Source organism: Meleagris gallopavo, chromosome 2, assembly GCF_905368555.1.
Source record: "Meleagris gallopavo chromosome 2, MGAL_WU_HG_1.1, whole genome shotgun sequence".
Taxonomy (NCBI): domain Eukaryota; kingdom Metazoa; phylum Chordata; class Aves; order Galliformes; family Phasianidae; genus Meleagris; species Meleagris gallopavo.
In genome coordinates, this window is record NC_139405.1 from 60,524,040 (window position 1) to 60,538,929 (window position 14,890).

At 37.8% G+C, this 14,890-nt stretch overlaps 1 protein-coding gene across 1 annotated transcript; it reads left to right on the forward strand.

Moving 5' to 3' along the window:
- SERINC1 (serine incorporator 1) lies at positions 1 to 13,972 on the forward strand. The gene is made up of 10 exons (XM_003204236.5): positions 1 to 160; positions 5,025 to 5,186; positions 6,135 to 6,328; positions 8,872 to 8,951; positions 9,127 to 9,264; positions 9,924 to 10,093; positions 10,213 to 10,303; positions 11,227 to 11,368; positions 11,487 to 11,717; positions 12,411 to 13,972. Exons 1-10 carry the CDS (start codon positions 122 to 124, stop codon positions 12,547 to 12,549), a joined length of 1,386 nt encoding a protein of 461 aa, XP_003204284.1. The 5' UTR covers positions 1 to 121; the 3' UTR covers positions 12,550 to 13,972.
- The last annotated feature ends 918 nt before the right edge of the window (positions 13,973 to 14,890 follow it).

A 14,890-nucleotide genomic window follows, 5' to 3' on the forward strand; every position in this document is an offset into this window, starting at 1 on the left:
ACCCGGAAGTGACGCTGCACGGCCGTCCGAGCTGCCGGAAGTGCTGCGGCGAAGAGTAAACAGCGCAGCCGGAGGTGCGCGTCCATCTTGGCGGAGTCGGAGTCCGAGTCCGCCGCCAGTCATGGGTGGCGTCCTGGGCCTCTGCTCCATGGCGAGCTGGGTAAGGCGGGCCGGGCGTCGCGGTGGCTTTCTCCTCCTGTCCTCTTATCCGTCTTTCTCTCCTGTTGCAGGCCCGGAGCGGCCCCTGCCTCTCGGGGCCTTTGTCTCCCAGGGGCGGGGGCAGTGCCTCTCCGCGTCGCCGGTCTTGGGGAGGTTGTGATCTCTCTGCTACCCACCGATCTTCTGTGGGCGGCCGCTGCCCCTTGCTCCTCCTGTCCTGAGCAGCTCTAAGCTCTCGACCCTGAGCCCCTTCTCGGGCTTCTCCGGGCTCCCCCCACCGAGATGCATAGAGTGTAGGGGAGCTTGGTGTCCAGGCAGGCCGCCTGCTCTCTACTGGTTTCTCAGGCCGTGTTGTCGTGCAGAAGGTGTTACGGTGTCTGCTAACAGTCCTCCTCCCCACGCCACCCCCCGCCCTCGTAACCCTCTAAAGCAGTCAAAATCTCATTCAGTGTTGATGAAGTTTGCTCAGTGCTTTAGGAAAAACGAAACTTGAGCGTTTCGCTACTCCTGGTTATTGTATTTAGCTCGTTTTTCTTACGGCTTTGTCTTGGGCAGCTCCGCCCTTTGTAGCATCTTTGTCTTGTCAAGGCATCTTTTTCTCGTTGCTCAGCAGGCTGTGATGATGTCACTGCCGTGCTGAGTGTTGCTCAGTGCTTCTTCTAACTGCTTGGAAACAATAGTTGAGGGTGGACTTAAAACTGTTAGCACTGTACAGGGAAACACAAAAGTCTGTAAAGATCCTTCGTGGCCGTTTTCTTCCAACTTGAGGTATTGCTGTCTTGTCTTTAAGTGATCCATCTTTCTAAATCTAGGCCTTGTGTAAATGTTCACAATCATGTGTATTATGAATTTGTACATTTGGGATAAAAATGTCAGTGGGATTGTGAAAACCTAAATTTTTCATACAAAAAAAGACTGTACTTTCCTCAGACAAAATGAAGTTATGCGCTTTTAAACAGGAACTCATACAGATAACTTAATGGTCTAACAAAGCCTCATGTAGATTCAAGCTCCTATGTTTGTGCTATAGTTTATCAAAACATATGAAGTTTTTTTTTTTTTCCTGCTAGAGTGACGTAAATTAATTCCTTAATCTCCTGTAAAAATTCAGTTAAATGATCACAGAGACAGTAAATTAATGGGTATGAAATAAGCTACTACACTGATATACATGTAAATAAGCTGCTGGAACACTGATAATATTTTGCCGAAGAGATGCTGCAAGTGTTCATTTTGTTTTAATTAACACTTTAAACATCACTTAATGAATTAAGCCAGGTAGGCTTTAATTATCAGCTGAATATAGTTACTTTAACATTTTTAATTACTGTCAAATACAAAGTGATGCATAACTAGTTTAATGAAAATATTTGAGTTAATACATGCTGCATTTTCAAGTGAATAAACAGCCTTTCCTGGTAATTGGTGTTTGTAGTGCGTTTAGAATTCTGTGTACTTGCTGTTGGTTCTGAATGTTAATTTCTGCTGAGATAAATGTTTTCAAGATCATCTACTGGTCTTTTAAGTGCAATGACTTGCATAGTAATGGAATCTTGACTAAGTTAGGTTTACTGTGGGCAAATCCCATCCTTTAAAGTGCCTGAAACAAATCCTTTTTTTTTTTTTCCTGGAGGCTTTGAAGTATTGATTTTCTTTACGCAGTTAAAACCACAGCTAATTAGTGCTTAATTCTGTGCAGCAGTTTGTACAGCTGGAGTCTGTCTGCGTCCCCAGTCACTAAGAATGCTTCTGTATGAAGAGTTCCTGGCTTTGAAAGAGGGGAAGGCTATGGAAGGGGTTTCAGAGGAGCCGGATGTCATGGAGTTTGCTGGTGCAGACTGTGCCAGCCAGGATGGCTGCTCCTCTTCTGGCTGGGGAGACAAAGCTGCTCGTGCTGCTTTGCAAGGCTAGGTGTTGTGCTGTGCAGAGCTCTTCTGAGTAACTGGCATCTTTTATTTCTTTGGGATTGTTTTGCATGGTTACTTCTTGTTCTGACTGCGTGGTGTGGTGCTGTGCTGCACAGGCAATCTTTAAGAGCAAGGATGAACTGGGAGTAAGAGAAGCCTTAAAGAGCACTGTCATCTCACCAAAAGGTTTCTGATCCCAGTGGCCTAGAACCATCAGTCAATCTTGATGCTTTTACTCTGTTGTGTCTTGTTTGTATTGCAAGTGCTTTCTGAAGTGGCTTATTGCATCTGTGAATAAGCTGAACTTCACTTGAGAATATACTTTTAAGCTTTGATCTGTGCAGTAGTATCTTGCTGTTTGTGCTGTGCTATTTTTTAGGAGAAGAGCTCTGAATATAGGATAAAAGAAGTCAGTAGAAACTGTCTTTTCAGCTGGTAAACTGAATTCTGTGGGCAGATTGCTTCTTGCTCCCTGTTCTGTTTGGAATCTACTACTTGTTAGGAATGTTTTTAATAATAGCACGTACAATTCCAATAAAATAATACGGATAATCTCAGAAGAAAGAGAGACTTGGACTGTAATATGGCTTTCCGTAGAAGTAAGTGACGTGCATTAATGGTATCGGGAGATTTCTCTTGTTCAGAGATGTGCTTGAACATTACTGCTTGTGAGAATGAGTCGTTCAGGGGCAAGGTATTTTAAAAGCTGATGTTACTCAGACAGTTAAAGTCAAATGGGCAATATTGTCTCAGTTGAGGCACGTTTTTACTAAGTGAGGTGGACGCAGTGATGTTTCTTTCAGCTCCTGTAAGTCCATAGAAACATCCAAGTTACATGCACTCTTGTGTATTCCCTTTCTAACACTTGGGAGGAAGCTGCTTCATTTACTTAGCATTTAATAACAATTTAACACTAATAATTTAGAGAAGTTTATGCCTGACAGTCCTTGCACCAAGTTTTCTGCAGCAAATGAACCTAGACTTGTATCCTGCTCTGGCAAATTCAAGCTTTTAGTCAAGAATATATTTAAAAAATATTAATACAGACAGAGCTAGTTAAAGAAAGTACAGAATTAGTTGAAGAAAGTAATGTTTTGTGTAGAAAATATTCCTATTTTTCACAGAGAGGTTATTTGTGGTGAGCAAATACCATATATGTAATAGTAGTCTAAAAAGTCCTGGTAAGTCCTAAGCAAATACTTGACATTTGTTTCCTGGCTACTTAGCAGATACCTCTAATGTAGTTGCTTGCAGTCAGCATCTTCATTTACATTGTGTTGCAGTGATATTGTGTTGAAGAGGAGGAAGTCAAACAGAGTGATATGCAGTCTTTTACATACTGGATTAGTTATAATGAGAATGGCCTAGTTTTGCTTTTTATAGCAAGGCAAAATTAATGATGTTTGTTAATTTAGAAACAATTCTGTAGCATAGTAGAGTGAACATCTTTGGTCTTCCATCCTTGAATGAGAACATATGGGAAAAGAATATAAGGGAATGATTTAGAAGGCCCAAGATGTGGGTCTGGTTGAAACTACCAGGACAAAAAAAAAATCAGAGTCTTTTTCCCAAGGGGCTACCAGGAATTGTCTGGCCTGGCTGTCTGCTGGTGTGCTGGCACCTTCCAGCAGGGCGGACCACTGGTGTTTTGTTTGCCATATGACTAAGCATTAAGAACTCTGACATACGCTCATCATCCTGGCTGACTGATTTGTACTGGTCATGTGCCTGTGTCTGGGTGTCCCTAGTGTGATAATTAATGCCTTTTTTTTTTTTTTTTTTTTTGACTTGAGCAGAGATGAGTTTTGCCACAGTTTAGTGCTTTTGTAAGAGGTTCCACTTTCTGCTGTAGTACAGTCAGAGCAGGTCTTGTGTAATGAAGGCATCTGTAGCAGGGGACACACTAGAATCTTACATTGGTAAATTTTATTGAACTGAATAATATGTGGCCTTCAAAACTTAGCTGTAACTACACATTGGGGTTTCCCGTGCTTTTAAAAAAATATATATTTATTTTTTTACATAAAATGATTTGTTTGTAAATAAGGGAATGAACTGCAAAACATTTTAATCTTCCCTCTTCTGATTTGCATTTAGTTGTGGACCCTTGCCTTTCTTTTGCTTCCCAAACTGTTTCTCAACAAGTGGCTGAGCATTGCTAAGGAGTGAAGTACAGGGTGGTTTTTTGTTTGTTTTTGTGAATCTGCGCCCTTCTTCCTGTAGTGCTTTGCTTAAGAACAAAACTCTCTGAATGCAAGTAATTTGTCTTTGATTCTTTCACAGTATTTACAACTATTGCACATTTCTTCCTGTTTCTATTGTTGATATTTGGTAGAGCTGATAATACGTACTGTGTCTTTGTACTATTTGCTCTGTTACTAACTTTTGTTACATTGCAACTAACAGAGAATTACATGATACCCAGATGTGAGTAGCTGCTAAAAATGCAATAAATAACAGCCTAAGCTGTTAAAGCTTTAGGCTGTTTGACCTGTTTTTTTGTTCTGAACTGATTTTTATGGCCTCAGTAAGGATTGCAGCCCAACTGTAAATGCTGAAGGTATACCTAGATGGCACTTATGTTCACTTTTTTTTTTTCCTATGGGCTGTATTTTTTTATCTCTGCAGCTGTGCAGGGGAGGGTGTTTTTGCTAGGCTAAAACAATCCCTGAATCTTAATTAGATTTAAAAAAATGTAATACATTTCAAGAGGACAAATAAGCATGAATCCAGGATAAATGATTACTTCTGGCATAGAAGAAATTTCACTGTACATCTGTGCATTAGAAAGCACCACCAGAACTTGTTTGGAGGCTCTGTAACATGGTGCATCTACTTAGCCTACATTAACATCGAGTGATTTTCCATCATAACTTCTGATAATCTGCACAGCCTGACTGAAAGCTAGGAATGCAAAGCTTCTTAAAGAGTTTGTTTTACCTTCCTTATCTCCATCAGATACCATGTTTGTGTGGAAGTGCCCCGTGCCTGCTCTGCAGGTGCTGCCCCAGTGGAAACAACTCCACCATCACTAGGCTGATCTATGCCTTCTTCTTGCTTCTCGGCGTGAGCGTGGCCTGTGTGATGTTAATTCCAGGAATGGAAGAGCAGCTGAAGAAGGTCAGGTTACTTCTTTACTAACACGTTTGGTAGAACAAATGTCAGAAGTAATTGTATATGATATCCTCAGCGTGGATTTTGCTCCGAAATGTATCAGTTTTCTGCCACGTGTACTTTACAGTCACTATTAATTTGATTACAGGTCAAGTAAACAAAGGACTTGTGGAAGAACCATTGTGTACATAAATAGCACTGTATAGAAGTAAAGTTGCACTTTAATTGCTTGGATAAGAAAAGTCTAAAGCAGGAAATCATAATTTATACTTGTAGCAATTTTTTTTTTGCATATTACCAAGATGTTTGTAGTTCTTAATTGATTTTGATTGCTGCTAATAAGGATATTATTGAGAAATGAACGCAGTCAAAGATTTCTAGTTTGTTCTGCTTTGTTTGTTTTTTGCTCTAGCTAAAATTTTATTTTAACTGCAAATGTACAGCAAGAATATTTTTTTACAAAAGGTAGTAGGAAGTTCTTAGGGGATTTTACAGTCTTAGTTATATGAAGATAGTGCATTAACTTAACAGAGGGATAATTTCAATTTTGAATTACTGGGGAGTTGATAGCTTTTGCTGAACTTCGATTGCATGCTGTGGTTCTGTTAGTCTTCATTTTATTGTTTTGTTCTTTTTATTTTCTTTTTTTTTTTGTGGTAGGTAGTAACTTCTGTTAGACACGCTTTTCATTTTCTACCCCTTCGTTCCCAAATGTGTTTATTTCAGAATATTTCATTTCATTCATGTTATTTCATTCCACTTGAATACATTTAATATTCTGGTTTCAGCTTTAACCGTACAGCTGTACAGCCCTGCAGTATCTTATTTTCTTAACTAAGTTTGTAGTTCTTAGTATACTATTCATTAATATTGTTAGATTATGCAAGTTGCTACCACCTGTTTACTCACAGGGGGCTTTATACAGATCACTAAAGTATCTTGTATCTGTCACAGATTCCTGGATTTTGCGACGGAGGGATGGGAACAACTATTCCTGGTGTTCATGGCCATGTGAATTGTGATGTGTTGGTTGGTTACAAAGCAGTGTACCGAGTGTGCTTTGGTATGGCAATGTTCTTTCTTCTCTTCTCCTTGTTGATGATCAAAGTGAAGAGCAGCAATGATCCAAGAGCAGCAGTGCACAATGGGTAAGATACAGAAAAGAGAACTGAGATGGGCACTTGACTGTGGACTTCATGGGAAGTTGTTTGTGAGATGTAGCTACTGTGGAAATGTAGCCTGCAGCCAAGCATGCTGGTCGAATGTACTGATCCACCTGCAAAAGAATTTCTTAGTAGTTAAAGGTGTGTTATTGCAGAAGAGGACATTCAAAGTTAGTAGAGTTCTCAGGATTAATTTTTGTGAAATAAGATGATTCACATGGCTGTCAGTTTTTAGAGCCCTAGCTATGACACTGGATAATCTGTTTATACATTTCCCAAGAGTAGAGATTCTTTTTTTGTCCCAAGAAGATAAAATTCAAAATAGCGAATATTGGTACCATTCTAGTACTGTGATGTTTCTCATATGTAGAAAGATTTTAAAGCCTTTTCTGTTCTCTAGGGATTAGATTCCACTTAACTTTGATGTTTGTTGTTGACTTTAAATATAGTTGTATAGATATGTAACAACGTTTACCTCCCTGCTATCTTTTCTTCATTTTTCTTTTCTGATCAGACTGAAGATAGTACTGGAATTTTAGCTTGCAAATGGTCTCAAGCAGTGCTTTTTTTTTTTTTTTTTTTTTTTTCTTTCCAGGTTAAGTATAACTTTAGTGTAACTTTTTAAATTTCTTGATGAAAAGAAAACAAGGCTGAGAAGAATCTGGCTTTAGTTCTTTATTTTGTTTAGGTGTAAAGAAAAGTCTGCATACGGTGTAGTTAAGAATGCATTAGAAGCAATGACTCAGTTCGGTCTTTCTCCCCCTTGGTTTGCTCACAAGTATCCTCTAAATCTTCCAGTATTCACAGAAAACTCTGTTAAAACTTACTTTTAAGAAGCAAATAAAAGTAGATCAGCTACATTGTGAATGTTTAGAGGGACTTTTTTTGTTTTGTCTTTAATAAAAGACAGTATATATGGTGTAGAATCTTCCTACTGAAGGCCACTTCTTAGGTGTTTGGTATCTTCCTGATATGCTTGTCTGGAGTTGCAGTGTCTGATAGAAAATTTTGGTACTACTTATACAACCCACAGAAGTTTATTCTTAGCCAACGTAGTGTCAGCACTAGAATAAAAAAGAAAATTATGTTCTTTAGCTGTTACTGGTAAAATATTTGATGATGCTACTGCCACTACTTCTGTAACAGGTAGCTACTTCAGTGATATACCTTACAGATAGCTTTATGAAACTTTGGGTTTTGATTTTTGAGTTTACATCTTCAGTAATACTTTGCAGTGTAAATCTTTGTTAGTGATTTGGAATATTTCAGAATATTAGGTTTTCCCACATCTATTTACTAACTTTTTCATGCTTGCTTACAAGTCAAACCTAGTAGATAGATACTATCTAGATACTATCTAGATACTAGTGCCAGCATTCACTTTCTTTGCTTTTCTAACAGCAGTCAAAATGGCTTGCCATTTTCTTGCCAGGAAAGCAACAAACATGGTTATAATGTATTCAGAGGATTGTTACTCACTTGCACAAAATAGCAACTGTAGGTATTTTTTAAGAGAAGTATTATTTTTAGCTGACATACAAACTGTGTGTGGATGAAGTGTTAAGAGCCCTTAAAAATGCATAGAATTAGAAAGGAACTTCATGCGAAATTGAAACTGTTTTTATAATGACATTTAAATGTCCATGTGATTTTAAAAACTAGTTTAAGCGGGTTATGCATTTTACAATAAATTCTCAGAGTTAGTTCAGCTTTCATACATACTTTTTTTAATATCCCGGTGAATTCATGTTTTCCCATATTCTGCAATTCTACCATCTTTCTTAACTTCTCTCTGCCCAGCTGAACTTCTGAGTTCTCATCTGAAGAAATTTAATCTCACCTTTTACTTGTTATGATCAAGTAGTGGTGACTGAAGTTTGAGAAAAGATAGGAAGGGATAGAAAATGTGAAGACCATGCAGCTGTTTGAAATGTGGGAGTGTGGTACATGTCTTTGTGCTATATTCAGTTCTGAAGTACATGTAGATGCTATCATGCCTATATTTGGAGCTCCATGCCATTCTAATGAGGAAAAAAGTCTGCATCTTATGTTTGGTGTGATTTTTTTTTTTTTCTTTTAATTTGAAGTTCACTACAGGATGTTGAGATGTGTGGTGAATCACTGATGGAAAATATTTCCCTGTCTCCTTTTTATGTGACATCTGATCTGTTTTGTTCGTCCTTGAGCATGTATCTCACAGTTACATTCCATCCTGGCTTCATACACCAGGGAGATACCTATGGGAAATTAGTGTTGAACTCTATAAATCTAGCATGGTTTAGCATCATTTACTGGAGGAAAAAACAATCTTGGATAGATAGAACAAGAATTTTATCTTCTAAAGAAATAAGAATGAATGAATTAAAAAAAAAAAAAAAAAACCAAAAAAACAACAACACAACAAAACAGCCACTGAACCCTCTGAAAATGTGTGTTTTGTGTTACTTTGAGGTCTTCTGAAGCAGATAGGACTGCAGTAGTTGCCAGACTTTCTCTTACCTTTTTTTTTTTTCCCCTTAATTCTTTAGATTCTGGTTCTTTAAATTTGCAACAGCGCTTGCAATTAGTGTTGGAGCTTTCTTCATTCCAGAGGGACCTTTTACTACTGGTAAGAGAACGTTGTCTTCTCTTGGATTATGGTGGAGTGGTAGTGGTTTTAAAACTAATCTAAACGTGTACTGAGAGCTTACAGTTTTTGTGGATGCATAACTGTAAACCTTTATGTTTTAAGACAAGGTGGTAAATTATCAGTGGCCCTGAACTGCTTTTATTTTTCTTTATAGTGTGGTTTTATGTAGGTATGTCTGGAGCATTCTGCTTTATTCTTATTCAGCTGGTCTTGCTTATTGACTTTGCTCATTCCTGGAATGAATCTTGGGTTGAAAAAATGGAGGAAGGAAACTCAAGATGCTGGTATGCAGGTATTGTATTGCAACAAGAACTTTTACATTTCATTGTATATTATGTTGGATATATTATTCACCTGAGTAATGTATTTCACCAGAAAGCAGAAGAGCTACTTTGTGCATTATGTATCACTTTGTAGTGTGATTCTACTCAATTGTCACAGTGTTCTTCTGATACTAAGTTAAAAATGGAGTGTGGGGACCCAGAGCAGGAGAAGAGGAAACTGCTGCTAAGTGATGATACCTAGTCCCTGGGCACAGGAAGTCAGTGTACCATATCAGAGAAGAGGCAGTTATAGGTTAGGCTTTTTGTTTTGCTTTTTTTTTTTTTTTTTTTTTTTTTTCAGCCACAAGCACAGGTTTTGTTACACCTTAGCACTGGTTAAAAATAAACTGATTTCATACTGAGTGCAAGTTCAGTAAGCTTTTCCTTATGCCTGCCTATTGGTCATTCTTTTAGGATGTAGGAATCATTTCATCCTGAAACTCCACCATGCTGCCCTCTCACTCCCTCTCCTCAAAAGAAGGAGGGGGACAAAACATGACAGAAAAGGACTCAAAGTAGTTTTGAGACTTTGTTTATAGTAATGAGGTTTTGGATAACTTACAAGATTATTTCACTTTTAATATACTGTATTACTAATCACTTAAACTCTGTTTCTCTTTCTTCACAGCTCTGCTGTCAGCTACAGCTGTCAATTATCTTCTGTCTCTAGTAGCTATTGTCTTGTTTTACGTTTATTACACTCATCCAGAAGGTTGTTCTGAAAACAAGACATTCATCAGTGTTAATATGCTACTGTGTATCGGTGCTTCTGTAATGTCTATTCTGCCAAGGATTCAGGTATAGTTTTGTTATTTTCTTAGTTTTCTGTATTATTTTTTATTATCAGAAACCCATGATATAACCATGCTTGAGACTTTTGAGTTGCCTAACTGCTGTTTCATGGCTGTTTCATACAGGAATCTCAGCCAAGATCTGGTTTGCTGCAATCTTCTGTGATTACCATCTATACGATGTATTTGACTTGGTCAGCTATGACCAATGAACCAGGTAACTGTTGCAGCAGTATGTGGCTTTTTAGGCGTTTCAGCTATAAATTCTATCTTCACCTGTTTGCAGTGTAGCACTGGAGTGAGGTACTGTAATGTGTGCAGCCACAGGTTTCTCCCATGGCTCTGATTTCCTGCAATAACACTAAAGAAATAGTTCTTCCAAAGATATCTTCATATTAGGTTTGAAGTTTCTTACTTGGTATTGAAATGTTATTGATGATATTTTTCCTAATGGAGGAATTATTTCAATGTAGTAATGTTGTAACACTTCTTGCCTGAAAAGAATCAAACTAAAAAAAGTTCATCGATTTCACTGATGAAAATAAAGTACAAATATTGATTTCAGTGCTTTAAATAGTCTGTGGCATGGAAGTAGCCTTTAATCTTAATTGTAGGCAGTCTTGTGTGCTCCTGTGTAAAGACAGAGAGATGAGTAACTACTGAAGTAATTATGGAACAGTAGTCTGCTTTCTGCTGTTACATCTATGTGTCGTGTGTGGATGCTGAAGTTGGGAACTGTTGGTATAAGAAACTAATTTTATAGCATTCTTTTTAACTCTGAGATGACTGATACCTATCTGTAGACGATCTGGTTGGCATACTTGGTTTCTAGCAGTAGAATTTATTTGATTTAATATGCAGAAAATTTTTGCTTGGTTGCTTCTGGTTACATGAGATGGCAGAAGTAAAGCATTTGATAGGTATCTCAGGGCCAATAAAGGATTTCAAATCCTTTATAAGTTTTTATACCATCATTGGCCTGTTATAGAGACACTGTAGGCGAAAATTCAAGTTTTTTTGCTTCAAAGCTTTAATGGTCACAACATTTCTTGCTATTACTCAATGTTCTGCATGGAAATACACTTCTAAGTACTTGTTCAGTTTTGTTTTATGTAAGTTTTAATGTAATTTCCCTCACAGATAGGCGCTGTAACCCAAGTTTGCTGAGCATCATTGGTTATAATACCACCACCATTCCAACCCAAGGTCAAGTAGTGCAGTGGTGGGATGCGCAAGGAATTGTAGGACTGATTTTGTTTTTGCTGTGTGTTCTCTACTCAAGGTAAGATTGCTTTAAAAATATGTATGTATATCCCATTGACTTGTTTTACTCCTGATTGTCACATGATAAATTATATTCAGTTAGGTAACAGTACTGCATCCTTTCCTATCAAATACAGCATCCGAACATCCAATAACAGCCAAGTTAACAAGCTGATGCTGACCAGTGATGAATCAACTCTGATAGAGGACGGAATGCCCAGGAACGACGGCTCCCTTGATGATGGAGATGATGTTCACCGTGCCATAGATAATGAAAGGGATGGAGTTACTTACAGCTATTCTTTCTTCCATTTTATGCTTTTCCTGGCATCGCTGTATATCATGATGACACTTACCAACTGGTACAGGTATCTACATTTCATAGTACAGTACATTAATAGTGTGCATGCAAGATGCTACATTTAGCTGGTCAAACAGGCACTACTAGAAGGAACGTGGCTCTGAATGGGCCTTCCCTTGAGAAGTGTACTGTTTGACCCATGTGAATGAATTGTAGTTGTATAACATTTACTAATGTTATGTTAACAGCTTAAGCAGATACTATTCAGAATTTAAAACAAATTGAAGATCTCTAATAATTTGTTGATGAACTGCTTGTACCAAAATAACGAAACTAGAAAGGTGTTTTTTTCTACAATAACTTCTAATAGATAGTCTTGTTCTTGGTTTGATTCATGGCTCTGCTTAAATGAATGTGATATCAAGATTATTGATTCTCCTAGGGTGTGTCTTTTCACAAGGTAAAATGAATTACCAGTAGCATAAATGCTATTCAAGTCTGCTTTCTGCAGATGTTTTTAGTAGTTATTTCTGCTCTCTTACTTAGTACTTTTTGGGCTGCTGTTGTTTTCCACAATTTGCAAATGGTATTTTCATACAGATTGGTGTGAACTAATTGGAGGAAGTAAAGAGGAGGCATTCTTTGAGGTGTTAAGCTGACATTAAAATAATTGACTGTGCAAATGTTGAATAGTAGCTTACTTACATGACTGCCGTATTACAACAAAAATTGCAAATCATCTTTTTAATTCTTTCAACAGTCCGGATGCTACTTATGAGACAATGACCAGCAAATGGCCGTCTGTCTGGGTGAAGATATCTTCCAGCTGGATTGGCATTGTGTTGTATGTGTGGACTCTGGTTGCTCCGCTGGTTCTTACAAATCGTGACTTTGACTAAGGGAGCTGTATTGCTCTCCAGGGAAGATGGTGTTAGGTTCACCATGTCTTTTGAAACAAACAGTATTCAGGATTATAGTGTAGTTGTAAATACGTGTGCGTGTGCTATCTGTGTAGCATATACCCTGCTTTACTCTGCATGATCACCTTGAATCATGTCTTTTTGTCACTTCACTAAATGGCTCTTTCTGGCTGAGCTCAGTGAGAATTGCTACAGTGATAGTTTTAATGGGATTATTCCTAGATCTAGTGCTTTGGGAGCATTAGAAGATCAAGGCCTTTTGGAAGTATGTCTTTCTCCCCACCCCTCAATTGTACTAAACAGTTCTCTGGGGGAAATCAAGTGCAAATTTTAATTAATTTAACAAAATAGTATTATATCAGGCTTTGCAAGGGAAGGAAGAGCTGCCTTTGATAATCCGTGTTGCCTTGATTCCAAAGTAATCTTGAGTTAGCATTGTTAGATGCAAAATTGTGTGTTAGTACTTACAGGACACGTTGCATCATTTTGGCACTAAAAGCCTGGCCTTGTATTAAGGGCAGCACAGTACCTTTAGCACAAATGTTAAATGGGGAAACTTGCACCTGAAAGTGTGGAGAAGCTGACATCTTCCTGCGTGTCTGATGTGTCCCATTGCAGACAGGACTGGGGAAAAAAATATTCTGTTAGCAGATGCTCAGAAGCATGTTTTAAGACACCTGTTTACAATATGCATCTACGTATTTTTTTTTTAAAAGGTAGTTTAAGTGGAATAGCTGTGCTTTAATTTATTGCTGGTTTTATGCCACTTTCTTGGCTAAGTTGCAATCACAGACTTTGCAAGGAGCCGAGTGGTGAACACTGTTAACACGTCAGAGGAATTTTTGTGGTATAATGATTCAAATAGAAGCAGAAGCAGAACTGAATCTGCAGTAACTAGGGGAGGCTTACATTAACAAAAATCTTCAAGATACTCGAGGCTCTACTTTTTGATTTGGGTATTTTGCTGTCCGTTACAAGAGATAAAGTTGAGCCTAGAAAGTAGTTTTAGACAAAAGGTAAAACATTAGATCTGTTTGATTAAAATACTGTATAGTTTTGTGCAGTTATGAAAAATTAAATGCTTTTGTGCTTGCTGCTTTGTAATTGAAGTACGTAAGCTGCATTATTTATATTTTTCCTTTACTTGCTATGACCTGAGCTGTCTGGTTGGGAGGTACCCTAGAGCACTTAGATGATGTCATGATTATCTGTTACTGTGATGTTTATACTGTTATTTCTTGTTGCTAATTCTTTTCTAAGCTTTTATTAAACTCATACTGACATTTAGTGCAGAAGTATGACATGTCACTCAAACTTGAGATGGTAATGAAAGGATTAGTAAAGGCTTGCAGTAATTTGGAATATGTTGTTACCTTAAATAAATTTGGATGAAACTGTGTAATTACTTTTGATGTCTCATACTGCTTCTGAACACGTGGCTAGAATATAGTTCTTAGAGTGTATTTGAATCTTACATTCCCTGGCCACTTTCAAGTATTTGGGAGATGAAAAGTGGAAACTGACAAAGCTGCAAAATAGACACTGTATCAGCTCATACTCTTTGTATCACATGTTAGCCTGGGTAAAGTTTTTTAAATTGTCTCTGCACCCTTTGCACCTGTATTACTTAAAACACTAAAATGCTTTATACTTGTAACCGGATTCCTACTTAAACAACAGGACCAGACCATAATTTGAGCTGCATTCTATTTTTTTTTTTAATGCTTAAGTAAAATACCTTAATGCTTGTTTTCATACAGTAGTTCCTGATACAAGAATTAACTGGTATTTCACAGTAGTGCCTGTAACCTGTAACTAACTGGTCCTTCATGGAAAAAGGGAGGTGAGGAGTCAGTTATGTCAGCATACATTCAGCTACTTGTAGAAGAGGCCAGATCATGCCTTTAAAAAGATAAATTCAAGAGTTTTAATGCTTCTAGTATCATAAAGGCATTTCTCCCACTGAATGTCTCAATAAGCAAGTTTACTGTAGTTTATCACTTTACTGGGACATCTCACCCTGAAGCTTCTCACAAACCTCTGTAGCTATAGCTTTGAGGGCAAAAAGGGATCTTCAGGTACAGCTGAACTTCTTATACTAAACCAGATGCTCAGTGAACTCATTTGATTATTGTAATGTCAACTTGTCACTGGCAGTGGTCATATATATATCTGCTGCTGTTCAGCTATGTAATGAAGATGGAATAACATGAATAAGGATGGAAGCCTTACAGTAAATACACACATTCTGAATAGAGGTGAAGTGCTTCTGCAGAAAGGAACAAGTGGGCTCTGCAGCAGTTGTCTGTATGGAACCAAA